The sequence below is a fragment of the Aquarana catesbeiana genome, linkage group LG04, assembly GCF_042186555.1.
Source record: "Aquarana catesbeiana isolate 2022-GZ linkage group LG04, ASM4218655v1, whole genome shotgun sequence".
NCBI classification, from domain to species: Eukaryota; Metazoa; Chordata; class Amphibia; order Anura; family Ranidae; genus Aquarana; species Aquarana catesbeiana.
The window spans coordinates 597,719,425-597,737,964 of record NC_133327.1 but is presented as its reverse complement, the minus strand read 5'-3'; the positions used below and the strand labels follow the sequence as shown (position 1 = coordinate 597,737,964).

General features: G+C 42.7%; 1 protein-coding gene across 1 annotated transcript in view; it reads left to right on the top strand.

The window, feature by feature from the left end:
- The window catches only part of SPRED2 (sprouty related EVH1 domain containing 2), a 161,427-nt gene that overhangs the window by 92,648 nt on the left and 50,239 nt on the right, over positions 1–18,540 (top strand). The window contains exons 3-4 of the mRNA XM_073628210.1: positions 3,934–4,102; positions 10,607–10,671. Coding sequence (XP_073484311.1) covers positions 3,934–4,102; positions 10,607–10,671 — 234 coding nt within the window. The remainder of the gene's footprint in view (positions 1–3,933; positions 4,103–10,606; positions 10,672–18,540) is intronic.

The following is an 18,540-nucleotide window of genomic DNA, read 5'->3' as shown; positions in this document are numbered from 1 at the left end:
ATGCTGAGGTGTGGAGCAGCCAATCTTGGGATAGCTGAAGAAGAAAGGAGGAGGGGGATCTGAAGTACACAGAATGTGTCTCTCTCAGGCTTGTGCATGAGAAATGTAAATCACCTGTCACTCAGAGCAAGGGGGAAAAACTGACTCCTATTTCTCTGTGTGTCAGTTTTTATCTCACTGAAAAAAGATAAGAGGACTGTTCAGCGCTGGATTAACTCTTCATGGCAAGATTGGGTACAGATGACATGAAATCTTAAACTGTACAAGGTGCAAGCCTTAATTAAAACATATTTTACATCCACTTTAATTGATTCTGACAGGGGAGTGGCCCTTTCTCCCCCCCTCTATTGACAAAAGTCCTTGCATTGTTTTCACAGAATGTAAAGCCTGGTGCACACAGGCAGTTTTTTTATCGTTCAACCCAGCGAAAAAAAAACTGAGGATCTCTCCACTAAACTATAGTGTTCTGACCTGGGGAATACATTTGTTTGTTTTTGTTTAGCTGACAGAAAAGCTAGGCGTGTATATCCAACTTTGGTGCATGCATGTTAACGTCGTTGCATTAATTTGAGTAGGTGCATGCTGCAGTTCCAGAAATACAGGATCATCTTTGTGCAGGCATCATCCAATTCCTGGGCTCAGATGCTGACTTAAGCTGGCCATATATGGATCTAACTTTGTCCGGTTCTGCAGGGACTGATCGGAAGGTTTGCTTTACAAACAACTAGGGTTGTCCCGATACCGATACTAGTATCGGTATCGGCACCGATACCGAGCATTTGCCCAAGTACTTGTACTCGGGCAAATGCTCCCGATGCCTCCCCCGATACCTGAACTGTCAGCTGTGATCGGCGCGTGGGGGAGTTACAAGATTCTCCCCCGGCGGCTTTCACCAGCTTTAGTGACATACAGCGGTGATCGCTCACAGCTGACTGTCACTGCATCCTCCTCCGTGCCCCCTCCTTTCCTCTGTCCCTCTCAGCTGTCCCCTCCATTCCTCTATCCTTATCTGTCCCCTCCGTTCTGCTCTTATCTGTCCCGTCCGTTCTCCCCCTCAGTTCCTCCGTCCTCCCCCTCCTCCTTCCTTTGTGTATGGATAGAGTCAGCTGACTCTGTCCATTCACATAACTGATACATTGTAATCTCCTGTGATTACGATGTGTCAGTTTATGAATGGAGAGGAGCCGCTGTCTTCTCTCCATTCATTGTCAGTGCAGCTGAGGCTGCAGAGAAAGGGACTGGGGAATCTCTATCCTCTGTCTCTTTCTCTGTCTCAAGGGGGAGATATCAGAGGTCTGTTAAGACCCCTGATATCTCACCAAAGCCCCCCAAAAGGGCTGATTAAAAAAAAAAAAAAAAAAAAAAAAACAATAAAGAATAAAAGAAATATTATTCTAAAAAATAAAAATTGTAAAAAAAAAAAAAAAATAACACACACATACAACGTTCACCCCCTCCCCCCCCCCCCCCAAAAAAAAGCAAGCACTGTTAAAAAAAAAAAAAAAATGAAAAAAAAAAACACTGTCACGTGACATTAAAAAAAAAGTATCGGTAATCGGTATCGGCGAGTACTTGAAAAAAAGTATCGGTACTTGTACTCGGTCCTAAAAAAGTGGTATCGGGACAACCCTACAAACAACTGCTACCTTGCCTGGCATGAGCAAGGACTGTCTATTTAAAGAAAGTGTAGGTGATTTTCTCACTTAGGGCCTCATTACATTTTTTAATTTGGCCTCTCACTAGGATCATGAAAGCCAATAAGGGAAGGAGGTAGGAAAGTGAAATTCATCTCCCCTTAGCTCAGGCATTAAGGCAGAAGGATGTACTTAGCTGAGAGAGTCCCTCATCCAGATGAAGGAAAAAAAATGCCCATGAAGACTTCTGTGATGTTTGACATCTTTTTGGCCTAGGCCAGAAACCAGGAAGCAACTGAAGAAATGGTTTAAAAAAAAAAAAAAAAAAAAAAAAAAGCTTAAAATAAATAAATATTATATACCTTCTTTTCTATGTACTAATGCTAGCAGCATAAAGATTAAAAATAGTCAATACTGATTGAGAGAGTTTGGTTCCGCTTTAAAAGTTAGTCGTCCCAAAAGTTATACTGTATTTAAGCTTTCTGTCACTTTTCTGTAACTAGAGTTTAAACCTCACCACACATTACAATCTGATTGTACAATCTCCTAGTAGTGCCTGATTGGGTACAAATTGACTGGATTGATTAGGTAGGTCCTTAAATCACATAGTTTTGGTAAATTTGAAATGAAAACGTATAAAGATTGTAAAGTCAGTCAAATTATTACATGCATGGTGACCATTGAACCGATTAATGCTCAGTTCACACCTATGCATTTTTTGGTGCTTTCTGCAGAAACGCACTACAGTTTTTTTTTAACATGGGTTTCTTTGGGACACGTTCACATCTATGCTTTTTTCAGCCGCTGTGTTTTTGTAAAGGGTCAGGGACTTCTTTAATCGCAAAGTGGTGCTTTTTTTGGTTCAATAGACTTCAATGGAGAAGCTGCATAAAAGCACGTAGTGTGTTTTTACCACAGTTTTGCCTCGATTTGCATTCTGCGTTTTTTAATCTGCCCAACAACAAATTTGCCCCCCCCCAAAAAAAAACATAAATGCAAAACGCAAATCGCAGGTGCTAAAAACGCACAACAAAAAGCACTGCAAAAATGACAAAACGCAACCTGCATAGGTGTAAGCCAAGCCTAACGGTTTCTATCAGCTGGTGAGTTCTCAGATCTGCACACTTGTTGCAGTTATTGCGAGCGCGTTCAAATCTCACTGCTGAGAATGGAGTGAGAATACCTTAAGTGGGGACTACAGAACTGGGAACAGGAAGTACAGACGAGCTCAGACGTGTTCGGTTTCTAGTCCAAGCCCCCAAAAAAGCTATCCCTGTACTGTGTCAATAATAAGCGGCATTCCCCACCCCAAAGGGGCAAGTATTTGTGCAACTGTGTGGTGGGGAATGCCATGGCTCCAGATAACAGGCCCTGTTCCTGGCAGTGGGCTCACTCAGGTGGGTTCAAACTAGGATTCAAACCCATCTGAGATCATCCCTTACAGAGAGATGTAATTTCAGTCTCTGAGAGATTTAGAAAACCAGCCTGTCGCAATCCAGCTTTAACTAAAGGGCCACTTTTGGGTCGACTGACCCTTTATAATATTTATGTGACAGCCGTTTATTTTCCATGTCTGAACCGCAAAACTAATAAACGAAGGATGCGCCGATACCTAGTACTTTCAGGAGTACTCATACTTGTGAAAATGCTTATGAAACTGATACTTTGCAGTGCAGTTTGTGTCCATACAAAATGAATGAGCTCAAATCGCATTGCAAAGAACCGCATACAATTGGAAATTGAATGCGGTGCAATTTGCGTCCATACAAAATGAATATGTTCAAATTGCACTGCAAAGAATCGTATGCAATTTGAACTGGAATGCAGTGCGATTCCTGTCTGAATGACATGTTGTTTCCCTGCACTGCTTCTGTGTGAACCCAGCCTGGAGTCACTTTGACAAGCCTGGGTTCACACAGGGGCGGTGGGGAAATTGTTCAAATTGCATACGATTCTTTGCAGTGCAGTTTGAACTTATTCATTTTGTATGGACGCAAATCGCACTAAAATCCTGTTCAAATCGCATACGGTTCTTTGCAGTGCGATTTGACTCCATTCATTTTGTATGGACACAAATCGCACCGCAAAGTATTGGTACTCGGTTTTGGCGACTACTTGATCGAAAGTATCGGTACTTGTACTCTCTGACAGAAAAAAACGGTATCAGTACAACCCTGTAGTAAACATAAATATGCTATCATCATCCTGTATTTCTGCTTCAATATTATGTTGAAAGTTGTAAACTAAAAGGATCTGATCATTTCCTTACATACGTGTTCTTTTTATTTCACCAACTCAGGTGTTATTGGAATGCTATTTAAAGAAGGATTTGGTGTATCAGAAGGCAACTCCAACGTTCCATCACTGGTCAGTTGATGAAAGAAGGTTTGGCCTCACCTTTCAGAGTCCTGCTGATGCACGAGCCTTCGACAGAGGAGTACGCAAAGCAATTGAAGACCTCACAGAAGGTAGTGAAACCTAAGACCCGCATTCCAACTATTCATTGCCTTGGGGTGTGGAACTTGTGTGATCCATCACATTCCTCCGTTCCTTTTTTTCATGTTGGTGATACCAGAAAAAACCCTGAAGCTGGGTAAATGTTGGCAGGCAAATGAAAGGGTTTCTCTAATTTATCCCAGGTTGTATATATATTTATGAGGGAAGGGTAAAGTCGACACAAATCTTCTAGGTAGGTGAATGAGTGGCAGGTATACCAGTGCCAAGTCATGCCTATTTTTGTTTTTTGAAGTGTGTTGTCTACCCAAAGAGTCTTTGGTCAGCACAGATGGAAGGAAAGAAAATTGCTTCTTTCTCCTATCAACACAGTCGGTGTTGATGGGGGGTTGTCTCCTACAGCACTATGGTGATCTGCTGGCGGGGGGCGCTGGGAGCCTTCTCGGCCTTCAGAACACAACGATTACTGCTAGAGGCAGACGTCAGTAATTGCATGTGGAAGAATCCGACAGGCTGCTTGTACCAAAGTACTTGGGTACAATCAGCCTGCCCGTACACGGGTCAAACCTCTGACGGTCCATGCCGAACCGGCCATATTCGACCCATGTATGGCCGGCTTTAGTTTTGATGTTTCCTGTTATACCACCATTTTTTTTTTTTTTTTATAATGTCACCTTTAGCTGGAAAGCGGATGGCATGCTGCACCCTCTAGTATTGTGCGCCCTTATGTCTCCATAGTGTGTAGAGGTTTTTTCCTCTGACAAACCTCTGGCATCTAGTTGTGATGTTCACTTCCCCCTCTGGTGTCCAGCATGATTTGAGTCTTTAATCTCTGGCATGTGATGTTTTTTTAAATAAGTATAGTATATACAATCCATGGAAAATGCATCACAAAAGTGGTACACATATACAAATGTGTAAAAAAAAAAAAAAAAAGTGAAACATTTTTCAACAAAGTGCAGTGACAAGAAGTGGAAATGAGAGTAGTGCTGAAAGTCCATCTTCAGTTCTCCTTATCTCACAGAGGCCTGTAGAGGCAAGTATATAGTACACATATACTGCATATCTCCTAGGCTGTTTAAAGCCCAACTCCAGGCAAATAAAAAATGATCCATTTGGAGAGATCATATTTACCTCATTCTCTGGTCCCTACAGCTTTTGCACCCCTGCGCTCTAGTGGTCTAGGGCCGTGATCTCCAAACTGCAGCCCGCGGGCCATATGTGGCCCTTTGCTTGCCTTTATCTGGCCCTTGGGGCACCATTCCATCCACAGACATCAATGATGGGGCACAATTGCTCCCACAGATATCAATGATGGGGCACAATTGCTCCCACAGATATCAATAATGGGGCACAATTGCTCCCACAGACATCAATGATGGGGTACAATTGCTCCCACAGACATCAATGATGGGGCACCATTGCTCTCACAGACATCAATGATGGGGCACAATTGCTCCCACAGATATCAATGATGGGGCACCATTGCTCCCACAGATATCAATGATGGGGTACCATTGCTCCCACAGACACCAATGATGGCGCACCATTGCTCCCACAGACACCAATAGTGGGGCACCACTACTCCCACAGATACCAATGATAGGGCAATATTCCTACCAATAACACCAATGATGGGGCACCATTGCTTCGACAGAAACCAATAATGGGGTGCCATTGCTCCCACAAACACCAATGATGGGGAATCATTTCTGCCATACACACACACCAATGATGGGGCATTATTATTTCCACAGATACCAATGATGGGGTAAAATTCCTCCCACAGATACCAGTGATGGGGTGCAATTGCTCCCACAAACATCAGTGATCTGGCACATTGCTCCCACAGACACCAATAATGAGGCACTATTCCTACCAATGATTGGGCACCATTACTCCCACTGACACCAATGAAGGGGTAATAATCCTCCCTTAAATACCAACAATGGGGCATTATTCCTCCCAATAGAACCAAGAATGGGGCATTGTTTACTCCCATTGATGTTGGGGCATTTTCTACTCCCACTGGCCACAGTCTGGCCCCCTAAAGCCTGAAGGACAGTAAACTGACCCTTTGTTCAGAAAGTTTGGAGACCCCTGGTCTAGGGTCCCAATGTCATCAAGACCAGAGCAGAGTTCATAGCCCTGCAATGGGGATGCCAAGGGACAGTCCACCGCCTTTCAGGACAGTAGAGGATCGGGTAAGTAAAGTGGTTTCTCCCCTCCTATAGACAAAACTAGCCATTAAGCCTTGCAGTGCACAGCCCCACTGCAAGAGATCATTTTTTTTATTTGCCTGGAGTTCTATGTAAACCCAAACAATGAATGCTTATTAGCTCCCCTTTGGTCTGTAAATATTCCAATGAAATAGCTTTATCATATCTGTTCAAATACCTGTTGTGCTTGCCAGAAATCTATTTTTTTCCTTTGTAATCTGCAATGTTATTTCAAGCAGTCTTATCGTCCTGTCCAGGTTCCCTTTGTGGACTGCAGAACTCCTCCCATCGGTTAGGGAAATGAAAATTGGAGGTATTTAGTAGTCCAAAAATACTTCCTTTTGCTAGTGTGATTACGATTCTCCATAGCTGTAGCACAATGAGTGAGCGTTTTCACCCTAGGACAGGAAGTGTGTTACTGGCGGGATCAGCAGGTGAAAAGGGGGAAAAATGAAGCATGACTGTACTTTTCAGTATATTTTTCTTCTTGAGTTTAACCACTTCAATACGGCACATAGTCAAATGACGTCCTTGACTTTGTGGGGGGATATCTGAATGATGCCTGCAGCTACAGGCATCATTCAGATATCATTCTTTCCACGGTAAGAACGATCATAGCGGTAGTTCCGCTGCCATCCAGTGCTTTCCTGGGCTCTCCCGTGCCGTCGGGGGCCCAGAGAATGAATCGGCCGGCGCCGGATGACGACGATAGAGATTTCCGGTGACCAAATAGTCACCAGTCACTGTGACCACCGGATGTAAACAAAGCCGCGATCGCGGCTGTCAGCATGAGATCGTGATTTTTTTTTTTTCTCGATCTCATGCTTTCCAGCCTGGAGGAGAGATGTGGGGTCTTATTGACCCCACATCTCTCCATAAAGAGGACCTGTCACAATAGATTCCTATTACAAGGGATGTTTACATTCCTTGTAATAGGAATAAAAGTAATCTAAAAAATAAAAATGTAAAAAAAAGTGTAAAAATAAAAAAAAATTAAGTAAAATAAAAAAAATTTTAAACGCCCCTGTCCCCGGTAGCTTGTGCTCAGAAGCGAACGCACACAGAAGTCCCGCCCACATATGTAAACACATGTGAGGTATCGACGCGTGCGTTAGAGCGTGTGCAACCATTCTAGCACTAGACCTCCTCTGTAACTTTAAACTGGTAACCTGTAAAAATGTTCAAAGCGTCGCCTATGGAGATTTTTAAGTACCGAAGTCTGGCGCCATTCCATGAGTGTGCGCAATTTTAAAGCGTGACATGTTAGGTATCTATTTACTCGGCGTAACATCATCTTTCACATTATACAAAAAAATTGGGCTAACTTTTACCATTTTGTTATTTTTTTAATTCATTAAACCTTTTTTTTTAAAAAAAAAAGGGCGTTTGAAAAATTATTGCGCAAATACCGTGCAAGATAAAAAGTTGCATTGACCGCCATTTTATTCCCTAGGGTGTCTGCTAAAAAAAAAACATATATAATGTTTGGGGGTTCTGAGTAATTTTCTAGCAAAAAAATGATGATTTTTATATGTAGGAGAGAAGTGCCAGAATAGGCCCGGTATTGAAGTGGTTAAAAAAATTGGCTCTTGGAGGGCTGCATGGGCATTTAACATTTTATTACTATTATTATGGCCTCGTTTTCATTAAAAAATTCCTGTCTTCTTTAGCTACACCTGTGATACTATATTAGCAAGTAAGGAGGTTTTATTATTTCATATTGAAATAAGGACCTGTTGACTCTATTCACATAAAAAAAATGCAGAAAAAATGGAAATGGTTAACTTGTAGCACTGCTCAAGCTTCTTGCATATCAGATTTCTGCTCTAAAGCATGTTGTCTACCTGAAAGAAAGGTAGGACTTGTTCAGCTGGAGACTGGCGGTGCGCCCAGGAAAACTTAGTTACACGTTTTTTGTTTTTTTTTTCTCTTCAATAATGTACTAAAAACATGTATTCATATCTTATCTGTTTGCTTTCACTCCAGCAATTTGCCCAAAGGGGGAAAACTTCAGAGCTTTTTAAAGTGTAACATTGTTCAGGCAGCTACTAAGAGATTCATTTTGTGTTTTCTTCCTCTTAATTCCACCTCACATTATTTTCACCATACTATTCTTTTCTGCTTCCTCGCTATTGTATTTAGCTGGTTCTGGAGTGCAGGCTATAGGTATTAGAGGCTATAGGCCATAGGCTATTAGAATCTAAAATATAAAGTGATTGTAAAGGTAATAGGTTGTTTACCTTAATGCATTGTCTGCATTAAGGTAAAAAAAAAAAAAACTTTTAACCACTTCAGCCCCGTAAGAATTTACCCCCTTCCTGACCAGGGCGTTTTTTGCGATTCGGCACTGCGTCGCTTTAATTGACAATTGCACGGTCGTGCGACACGGCTCCCAAACAAAATTGATGAACTTTTTTTTCCCACAAATAGAGCTTTCTTTTGGTGGTATTTGATCACCTCTGCTTTTTTTTTTTTTTTTTTTTTTTTTTGCGCTATAAACAAAAAAATAGCAACAATTTTGAAAAAACGCATTATTTTTTACTTTTTGCTATAATAAATATCCCCCAAAAATATTTTAAAACATTTTTTTCCCTCAGTTTAGGCCAATACGTGTTCTTCTACATATTTTTGGTAAAAAAAAAATCGCAATAAGTGTTTCTTGATTGGTTTGCACAAAAGTTATAGTGTTTACAAAATAGGGGATAGTTTTATGGCATTTTTTTTTTTTTTTTTTTTTTTACTAGTAATGGCGGCGATCAGCGATTTTTATCATGACTGCGACATTATGGCGGACACATCGGACATTTTTGACACATTTTTGGGACCATTGTCATCTATACAGCAATCAGTGCTATACAAATGCACTGATTCCTGCGTGACACTGGCAGTGAAGGGGTTAACCACTAGGGGGCTTGGGAGGGGTTAAGTGTGTCCTAGGGATGTGTTACTAACTGTGGGGGTGCCTGACTACATGTGACACTTCACTGATCTCTGCTCCCAATCACAGGGGGCAGAGATCAGTGACACTGTTACTAGGCAGAATGGGGAGATGCTTGTTTACATTAGCATCTCCCCTTTCGTCCTCTCCGTGAGGGGTTCGTGGGTATGCCTGCGAACGCCTCACGGAGAGGCGTTCGTGGGTATCCCTGCGGCGATCGAGTTAGCGGGACCAGCGATCCGACTCACGGAGCTCCTGGCCGGCGCGCACGCATGCAATGGCACGGCGGGAAATACAAGGGGACATACAGGTACGCCCATTTGCCCAGCCGTGCCATTCTGCTGACGTACATTGGCGTGCGCCGGTCGGGGAACCGGTTAAAATTATCACACCCCTGCCCCCCTAAATACTCATCTGGGACTGATCTGGACCCAATGCTGTGCAAGTCCTATGCTCCCCGCTCTCATAGGTTTGGCTAAGAGCAGTGGGAACCATTAGCTCCTGTGGCTTCCGTTCAAAACCTGTGAAGCGGAGGGTGGGGCCAAGCTAGGTTTTATGTCTGAATAGATGTGAAAAGCCCGGCTCAGGAGCGAGCACGCAGGAGTGCCCCCATAGAAAGTGACATCCTATAGTGTGCACTCAGTAGAGGTGAAAGGGGCAGGGTAGCCAGGAACGCTGGCGGTGGACCCCAGAAAAAGGAGGATCAAGGCTGCTCCATGCACCATTTATAAAAAAAAAATTTATAAAAATCAAAACAGAGGAAAAAAAGATTGAAATGTTATTTGCGTACAGTGTTGCATGACTGCACAATTGCCAGTTAAAGTAGCACAGTGGCGAATAGCAAAAAAAAAAATGGCCTGGTCATAAAGGGGGTAAAACCTTCCGGAGCTTAAGTGAAGCAGGGTCTAATGATTTGGGACCTTAATGGCGTGCAACCTGTAGATGGTTGAGATCAAAAATGTTTAATGAATAAAATTTGGTTTTATAAGAAATAGGCAAAAAAACAAAGGCAAATTGTTGAAAGAAATATGTCAATCAAGGGCTCTTCTATTATCTTTTATAATATGAGAACTATGTCTTGATAAATGTGAGAACCTATTTATTTATTTATTTATTTATTTATTTTGTAGAAGTGAATAAAAGGTTCAAAAATAGCTTGAAACCCCATACAGGATCTCAGCCTCTAGTTGATCACATTTCCAATAGCAGTAACACTCACTAAATGTTTTTTCCTGATGGCTATGCTTTCTAAAATACTTGTGTTTGAAGATGTTAATATGTCATATGTTGAGGAAACGCATGAAATGTTATAATATGTATTTATTAGGTGACTTAAAGTTCTGGTTTCTTTTTCCTTTAAGGATCCACTACGTCTTCTTCCACCATTCATAATGAGGCTGAGCTCGGGGACGATGATGTTTTTGCAGTGAGTACTAACCATTGCTTAAAGTATGCCAACAGACGGACCTTGTAATGATTCACAAGTTTGAAACTGCACATGGAAGTTTTTGACCCATATGGATAACATAGCTTAGATTTTATTTATGGAACAGTGCATTGTATCAGTATTGCAGGCCTTTCAGGTTTTTACATTTCTAAATATGAGTGGATTCGTCTATTGTTCTTCTGGAGGACATCTGATGTATAAATCTGGGCCAAGAGATCTCAAATGTTAAGAGACCCTGTACATGGCTGAGTCCCATTAAGGCCGGGTTCATGTGCGGCCACAGGTTCGTGCCTGGGGTCCAGTGCATGTGTGATCACTGGTTCAGGTGCGATTCAGGTCCGACTTTTTGCCTGAATTCGCACCTGACCTGGACCCAAACACGCACCGGACCCTTTTGCAATCCGCTCCATGGCCATCTCGGACCTGTGTGAACCGGCTCCATTGAGAGCCAGTCACACCCACCTGTCATGCGAATTGGATGTAGGAAAACCCGCATCCAATTCGCATATATGTGAACCCAGCCTAAGTCTCTGAATAGGCAAGGTGACAGGTTCCATTTAAGTGTACGTCTATGGTCTTATGTTTGCAGATTGTTCTACAGATTTGTGTTTTGACTTGACACAATACAGTTAACTTTGAAAATTGATTTGAGCATATGAAATACTCCTCCTTGCACATGCAGAATTCCATTATGGTTAATTTAAATAAATTGTGCATGTTGTCCATTTTTCCTCTCAGTTCAGTTGTCTTTTTGTGGTTTGTTAGCTCTTCTTTAAAACAAAAGTTGAAGTGTTAGCCAAAACAACCACTTGGATTACCAATGTCATAATTCTAGATCATAAATCCCAATACCTATTTGGTTGCTGTATGCAAAACCTTGGCTGATTGGCTGCATTGACAGTAGGCATTGTGTATAATGTGTACCCAATTGGTTTCATGCAGTGAGGTTCACTTTGCCACCAAAGGGGATATTTGCTCTTCAAGCCTCCATAACATGTGAAGTCTGGTTTCATATGTGAAGCAAGGGCACACTACATAGCATGGGCTGCAGCAATGTAGGAATTGCATTCATCTTTTTCACATTGATGTTCAAGCCATGGATTGTGAAAAGTCAGTTTTGAACCCCTTTTTAATGCCCTGATTTCATTGCAATAAACTCTTGGATGCTACGTATACAGAATTGTTTGCCATCCCTGAAAATTTCTCTCTTATCTGAATGATCAAAATTCTGTTACTGTGATCCTCGGACAGAAAAAATCATACTTACTGTTAGGGGTGCAACGGATCAAAAAACTCACGGTTCGGATCGTTTCTCGGATCAGGAGTCACGGTTCGGATCCACAAAAAAAAATCTCCCCCACAGTAATATCCACAATCTCCCTATTGGCAGAGTATTGGCAGAGTATTGGCGGGTATATTGGCAGGGTATGGCAGGGTATTGGCAGAGTATTGGCAGGGCATTGCAGAGTATTGGCACTGCTGCCATCTGATCTCTCCCCTCCACTGTACAGATCAGTACACAGAGGGGAGAGAGAGGAACCGGCGTCATGACATGACGCCGGTTTGTTACAAGTGATCGCTCCGTCATTGGACGTGCTAAACGGCTACCGGGTGTACCAAGATGGCCGCCGCTCCGGAGCTAGGCCAAAGCCGCGGCCTTTCCTATGGCCGAGGCCACAGAGGTGTCCCGTACGGATCAACCTCCGTGGATCGGATCAACCTCCGCGGATCAGATCACGGATCGGTGACGATCCGTTGCACCCCTACTTACTGTAATGCGCCTGTCCTAAGAAAAGTTTCATCTAGAGCAGAGTTCCTCAACCAGGGTTCCTCCAGAGGATGCTAGGGGTTCCTTGAGCAATGAGCAATTTCTGCCTCTCAGATAAGTTCCCTCTGACACCATTGCCCTTTTTAGCTATCTGTCATGGGACAGTTCTTCCCAGTGACCACAAGTGTAAGGAGCATTCTCCCCATTGACCATCGCACTAAAGTATCATGAGTTGTAGATATAGTCATTTTTGGTAGGGGTTCCCATTAGACTAGAAAGTTATTTTGAAGGGTTCCTCTGTGTTAAAAGGTTGAGAAAGGCTGATCTAGAGGTAGAACTTTCATGGTCTTAAACATTCCTTTGTTTAAGCAATTATGTATGGTACGAGAATATGTAAAAGAATACAAACAAAGATTTGAGTATAGTGTATCCAAAATTTAATTTATAAGAAGATTCTAGTATATGTTAATATATGTAGTATATCTGCTACAACCTCATGGGCTGATGTACATATAATGTATATATGAATATTCTTCTTAGGCTCGATTCACACTGGTGCGACATAGGATCCAACTTGTGAGACTCGAAGTCGGATGACATGTGAAATTCAATGTTTCCCCTATAAAAGCTGTCTTCACTGATACTACACAAGTCTGTCCAACTTTAGAAAAGTTCCTGCACTGCTCTGGTCTGACTTTTTACACTCTGTGGCAAAGTCACACCAAATCTCCAAAGTTCCACTGAAAGTCACTCAACTTTGGAGTCGGACTAGTGTGAACCGAGCCTAAAACATGCAATATACCGTACTTAGAAATTAATTTGCTTGCATTATTCTTTTTGTTGATTTTATAAACGATAGAGGGCGTCTATTTGAACTGTGCACCCCGAACTCAAATGCTAAAATTCAAGATGATGGCAAGGCTACATTTACTAAACGACATTTTATGAACTACATTTTGAAGGGCTTTTTGAACCAAATTAGCTTTGAATGCTCAGTTGAATGTTCGAATGTTAAGGCTACATTCACATGAATGGCCGGGGGCGGATAGTCTGCTGCATTCAGAGGCTGCTAAACTCCATCTTTGTATGCGGCAACACTGTGCTATGGTCGCATACAAACTGGCTGATTAGCTTCGGCCAGTGTGTGTGTGTGTGTGTGTGTGTGTGTGTGTGTAGCCAAAACTCCTCAGACACTGTCCCTATTTAGGGGTGGTTGGAGGCTCTGAGCAGGTATATGCAAAAAGCACTTAGTGCCAGCCATTGATTTCTATAGAGTACAAATATGACAGCCACCACTGACAACTCCGGATGGTCGGACAAAGAGTTTGCAGGCAGTGTTTCGTACCACTGGTGAGAATCTACTGATGCTCCACTGGCCACCTGTGTGACTATTGCCTAATCTAACTGTGTATGGTCAGAATTAGTTGTGCACATTGATTTTTATGGTGCCCCCATGTAATCATATTGTTTGTAATTCAGTGCAGAGCAGTTATGAACTACGTGTGCCACCTTAACCACTTAAGGACCTTGCCTCTTTCTGAGACTTGTTGTTTACAAGTTAAAAACAGTTTTTTTTTGCTAGAAAATTACTTAAAACCCCCAAACATTATACATTTTTTTTCCTAACACCCTAGAGAATAAAATGGCGGTCGTTGCAATACTTTCTGTCACACTGTATTTGATTTGCGCAGCGGTCTTGCAAGCGCACTTTTTTTGGAAAAAATACTTTTTTGCATTAAAAAATAAGACAAAAGTAAAGTTAGCCCAATTTTTTTTATATTGTGAAAGATAATTTTACGCCGAGTAAATTGATACCCAACATGTCACACTTCAAAATTGCGCCCGTTCGTGGAATGGCACCAAATTTTACCTTTAAAAATCTCCATAGGCGACGTTTAAAAAAATTCTACAGGTTGCATGTTTTAAGTTACAGAGGAGGTCTAGGACTAGAATTATTGCTCTCACCCTACCGATCGCGGCGATACATCACATGTGTGGTTTGAACACTGTTTTCATATGTGGGCGCTAGTCACGTATGCGTTCGCTTCTGCACGCAAGCTCGTCGGGACAGGGAGCGTTTAAAGAATTTTTTTTTTTCTTATTTATTTTACCTTTTTTTTTTTTACATTTTTACACTTTTTTTTTTTTTTTTAATTGTGTCACTTTTATTCCTATTACAAGGAATGTAAACATCCCTAACAGAAAAAAGCATGACAGGACTTCTTAAATATGAGATCTGGGATCAAAAAGACCTCAGATCTCATATTTACATTGAAATGCAATTTTAAAAAAAAAGGCCCTTTAAGAGCTATGGGCGGAAGTCACATTTTGAGGTCGCTTCCGCCCTGCAGCGAGGCCCTGCAGTATGGAGACGGGTGGGGGCCATCTTCCCCTCACTCGTCTCCATACCCAGGCAGGGGACAGACATGATCGCCGCTGCCGACGGCTCTAGTAAGCGGCGGAGGGCACCGGATCACGGCGGAAGGGGGGGGCCCTCTCCTGCCACCGATAAAAGTGATCTTGCGGCTAATCTGCCGCAGAGACAACTTTTATCCTAAACCGGACCGCCCGCTGAAGACGAGGATACCAGGGTTATGGCAGCAAGCTGCTACCATAACAACGATATCCTCCTTCAAAGTACCGTCGTAAAACGACGGTGGGCGGTCCGGAAGTGGTCAATACTCTGTAATAGCTATAAACTTTATTTGTATTTATTTCAGGTTCCTAATATAGCACCGTCAATTAACACAGTGCTTTACATATACATTATTACATTATACATTCACAACAGTCCCTGCCCTCAAGGAGCTTACAATCTAACGTGCCCAACACGCATTCGTACATTCTAGGGCCAATTTAGACAGGATCCGATTAACCTACCTGCATGTCTTTAGAGTGTGGGAGGAAACCTGAGTACCCGGTGGAAACCCACGCAGGCACAGGGAGAACATGCAAACTCCAGGCAGATGGTGTCCTGGTTGGGATTCGAACCAGCGACCATTTTTGCTGATAGGTGAAAGTACTATCCACTACACCACTGTGCTGCCCTGTAAATGTCTCCACATTCTTCTCTCTCTCTCTCCGTGTCATTCTGAATTTCTACTGCAGATCCCCACCCACTCTCTGAGCAATACAGTATCTGATTAAGTTACCGCTGACACCTGAAGGTTCATTTCTGTCTCTGCAGGACCCAATCAAATGCCAGAACACAGAACCTGCCTTTTCAGGTCCCCTCATATCATAACACAACTTTAAAATATCAAAGTCTACTGAGATAAATGGGACTTTTCAGGTATTGCACCATGGAGATGGTTAATGCTAGACTGTGATACTAGAGTGCATCCCTGTTTCATTTCTGCTCATTCCATGCCTTAATTACTTCAGTAATTAAGACATGTGAGATCTGATGCCATCTTAAAGGATAAGTTTACTGTTACAAAAAAATTATAAATGCAGTTCTTTTTTAGTGGGTAAAAAACGTTTTTTTTTTCGGGGGGGGTGGGGGGGTTTTGTTAGGGACCTGTAAAGCATTGCACCCGCGATCAGCAAATCGTGGGTGTAATGCCACGGTTCCAATATGGGCAGGAAGTTTCACTCTCACAGGAAGCTCAGTGAACTACCAAGAGCAATCAACAGCACTCTGGTAGTTCGTTAAAAATTCGAAGCCAACAGCCACAAAGGCTGTAGGGACTTGTAATTTTTCCCATTCACAGAAAACTATGAATGAAAAACGCACGGCCATGTTTTTTTTTTTTTTTTTTTTTTTTTTAGTTTGTGATCGTCTTCGTTTTGACAGCTAGCAGGAGATCTTCTCCCCACCTAGCTGTCAAAACGGGGACTCCAGGATGAGGAGGTTTGGGCGGGGGCCGATGCATATGTTACATGTTACACCCTGAATATGGGTGTAACATGGTACGAAAAGTGAACTTATACTTTAACTCAGGGCTCAAAATTTCAAGTCCTGAGCTCCTAGCCAGGCCTCAAGGGTTACTCACCACCAGTTGCCCCACCCAACCCCTTATCTGACCCGCCCCTAAGCACGCCCTCATAAATTATCTCATGAAATGACACTTAAATGTTTTATGAAGAATTAAGTTATAAAAATAAATATTAACAACTTTATCCGTGCCCACCAATGCAGCCTGTCCGTGCCCACCAATGCAGCCTGCCCGTGTCCACCAATGCAGCCTGCCCATGTCCACCAATGCAGCCTGTGTCGCCAATGCAGTCTACCTGTGCAGGTGAAGAGAGAGGAGAGCCGCTGATGATCAGAGTGCCGGGAACATAACAGCTTTCACTTCAATAGCTGTGTGTTCCCCCGCCGCGCGCCGGCAAATACAGCCCCTCCCCCTTCTCCAGGGAACTTTGATAGACCGATCCCCCGTCCCAGGATTGGACAGGTGATCTGTCTATCAAAGTTCCCGGACAAAGAGAAGGGGCTGTATGTGACGGAACACGGTGGGGAACACACAGCTATTGAAATGAAAGCTGTAGGTACTGTCTTAAACTTGCATGGTTTAAGAGATTATTCAGAGTGCATGCAGCCGATGACATCATCGGCGCATGCGCTCTGAAGGTCCAGCTTACCGCACCGGACCTTCAGAGTCCGTGCCCTAAACAGCAGCTCTCGCGCACATGCACGGGAGTGACATCATCGCGGCTCTGGCCACTCACAGCACCGGAGCCCGCAAACCCAGAAGAAACACTGGGGAAGATGTCAGCGGTGTGCGTGCGCCGCTGGAGGGCTTTGTTCTAAGGCAAGTATTTCATAATGAGCTAGTATGCGATGCCACGCCGCCCAGACTTCTAAACAATTGTCAAGCACAGCACTTTGGAGTCCATCTCTATGGCCATTTTTGGTAAATATGGCTATACCTTGGCAATACCTATATTGTTACATATATTCTGTTGTTCAAAAACAGTTTCTCTCTTATTATATTTTTTGTAGAGCTCTTGTATTCCTCTTTTTCCCCCAGAAGAAGACCTCTACCACTAATGGTCGAAACGCGTCAGAGTATCTGAGTATGACTATATATACCTATACCATACTATATGCGTTTTATGTACATTTATGTCTCTATTATTACTATGTTTATACAATGAATTGAATAACAGCTCATGTTTTAACATAACTTATACTGTATGATACTTTTTCAATAAAAAACATACTTTATTTTTCTCTTTAATTTTTTTGGCTGCAACACAAACCCCATGGGGAATATTTCTTCTTTTTACTAGCTCATTATGCCTTTGTCTTACAGGTGTTTTTTGTTTTTTTTGCCCCAGGGTTTACTGTCCACTTCTGTTTCTGCCCAGTTTGTACACACGTTGCTCATAGAAGGTGCAGGATTACCAAACGTTTTGTGTATTTTCACAGCATTAATATGGCTCACTTGGCAGCCTTAACTGCAGCTTTAGCGGTGATACATCAGGTCAGAGTAAAATCATTTTTACTCATCTGGAAGCTGGATTAAAAAAAAAAATGCTTCTGCCCTTAAGGCAGCATCACTTTCCACTCCACTGCAGTAGATGAATCATTGTACAACTAAAGCGAACATGATCTTAGTGGTCAGATCAACCAAGGTCAAGGCAATACAAGGGAGGAGCATATTATCCGCGGTGTTGAATCAGTGAGTCATCTGCTTCCCTTTTCAAAATGTAACACCCTCTCTTCCTCCGCAGGAATATCAAGTGCACTTGAAAGGTTTGTGATAGTGAGAGACAACTGGATAGCTAAGCAATAATTCATTAGGGAAGCAGCCTGCTTATGTTCTCTGCTCATTATACTGCCTTCAGACTGTAAGGCGAAGCCTGGTCATTGGGGAGGTGTGTGTTGGAGGGTCTTTTCAGGATTGCTGACCAGATCCTTTCAACAGTTGGTATTCTGTTCCCATCTGTTCTTTTGTCCCAGTTTTAAAAGACAAACAACAGCAGGCTGGGTTAAAAGGTGACTTCCTCTGCTCCAGAGTAAAGCTATCATTAGCAGCTGCTTCCCAGCTACCTGCCAGAGTGATTTATGGAACAAGATAGGGGAGGGGAAGGAGCCCAGGCCGCCTTCTTCTATGAATTAGATGGCTTTG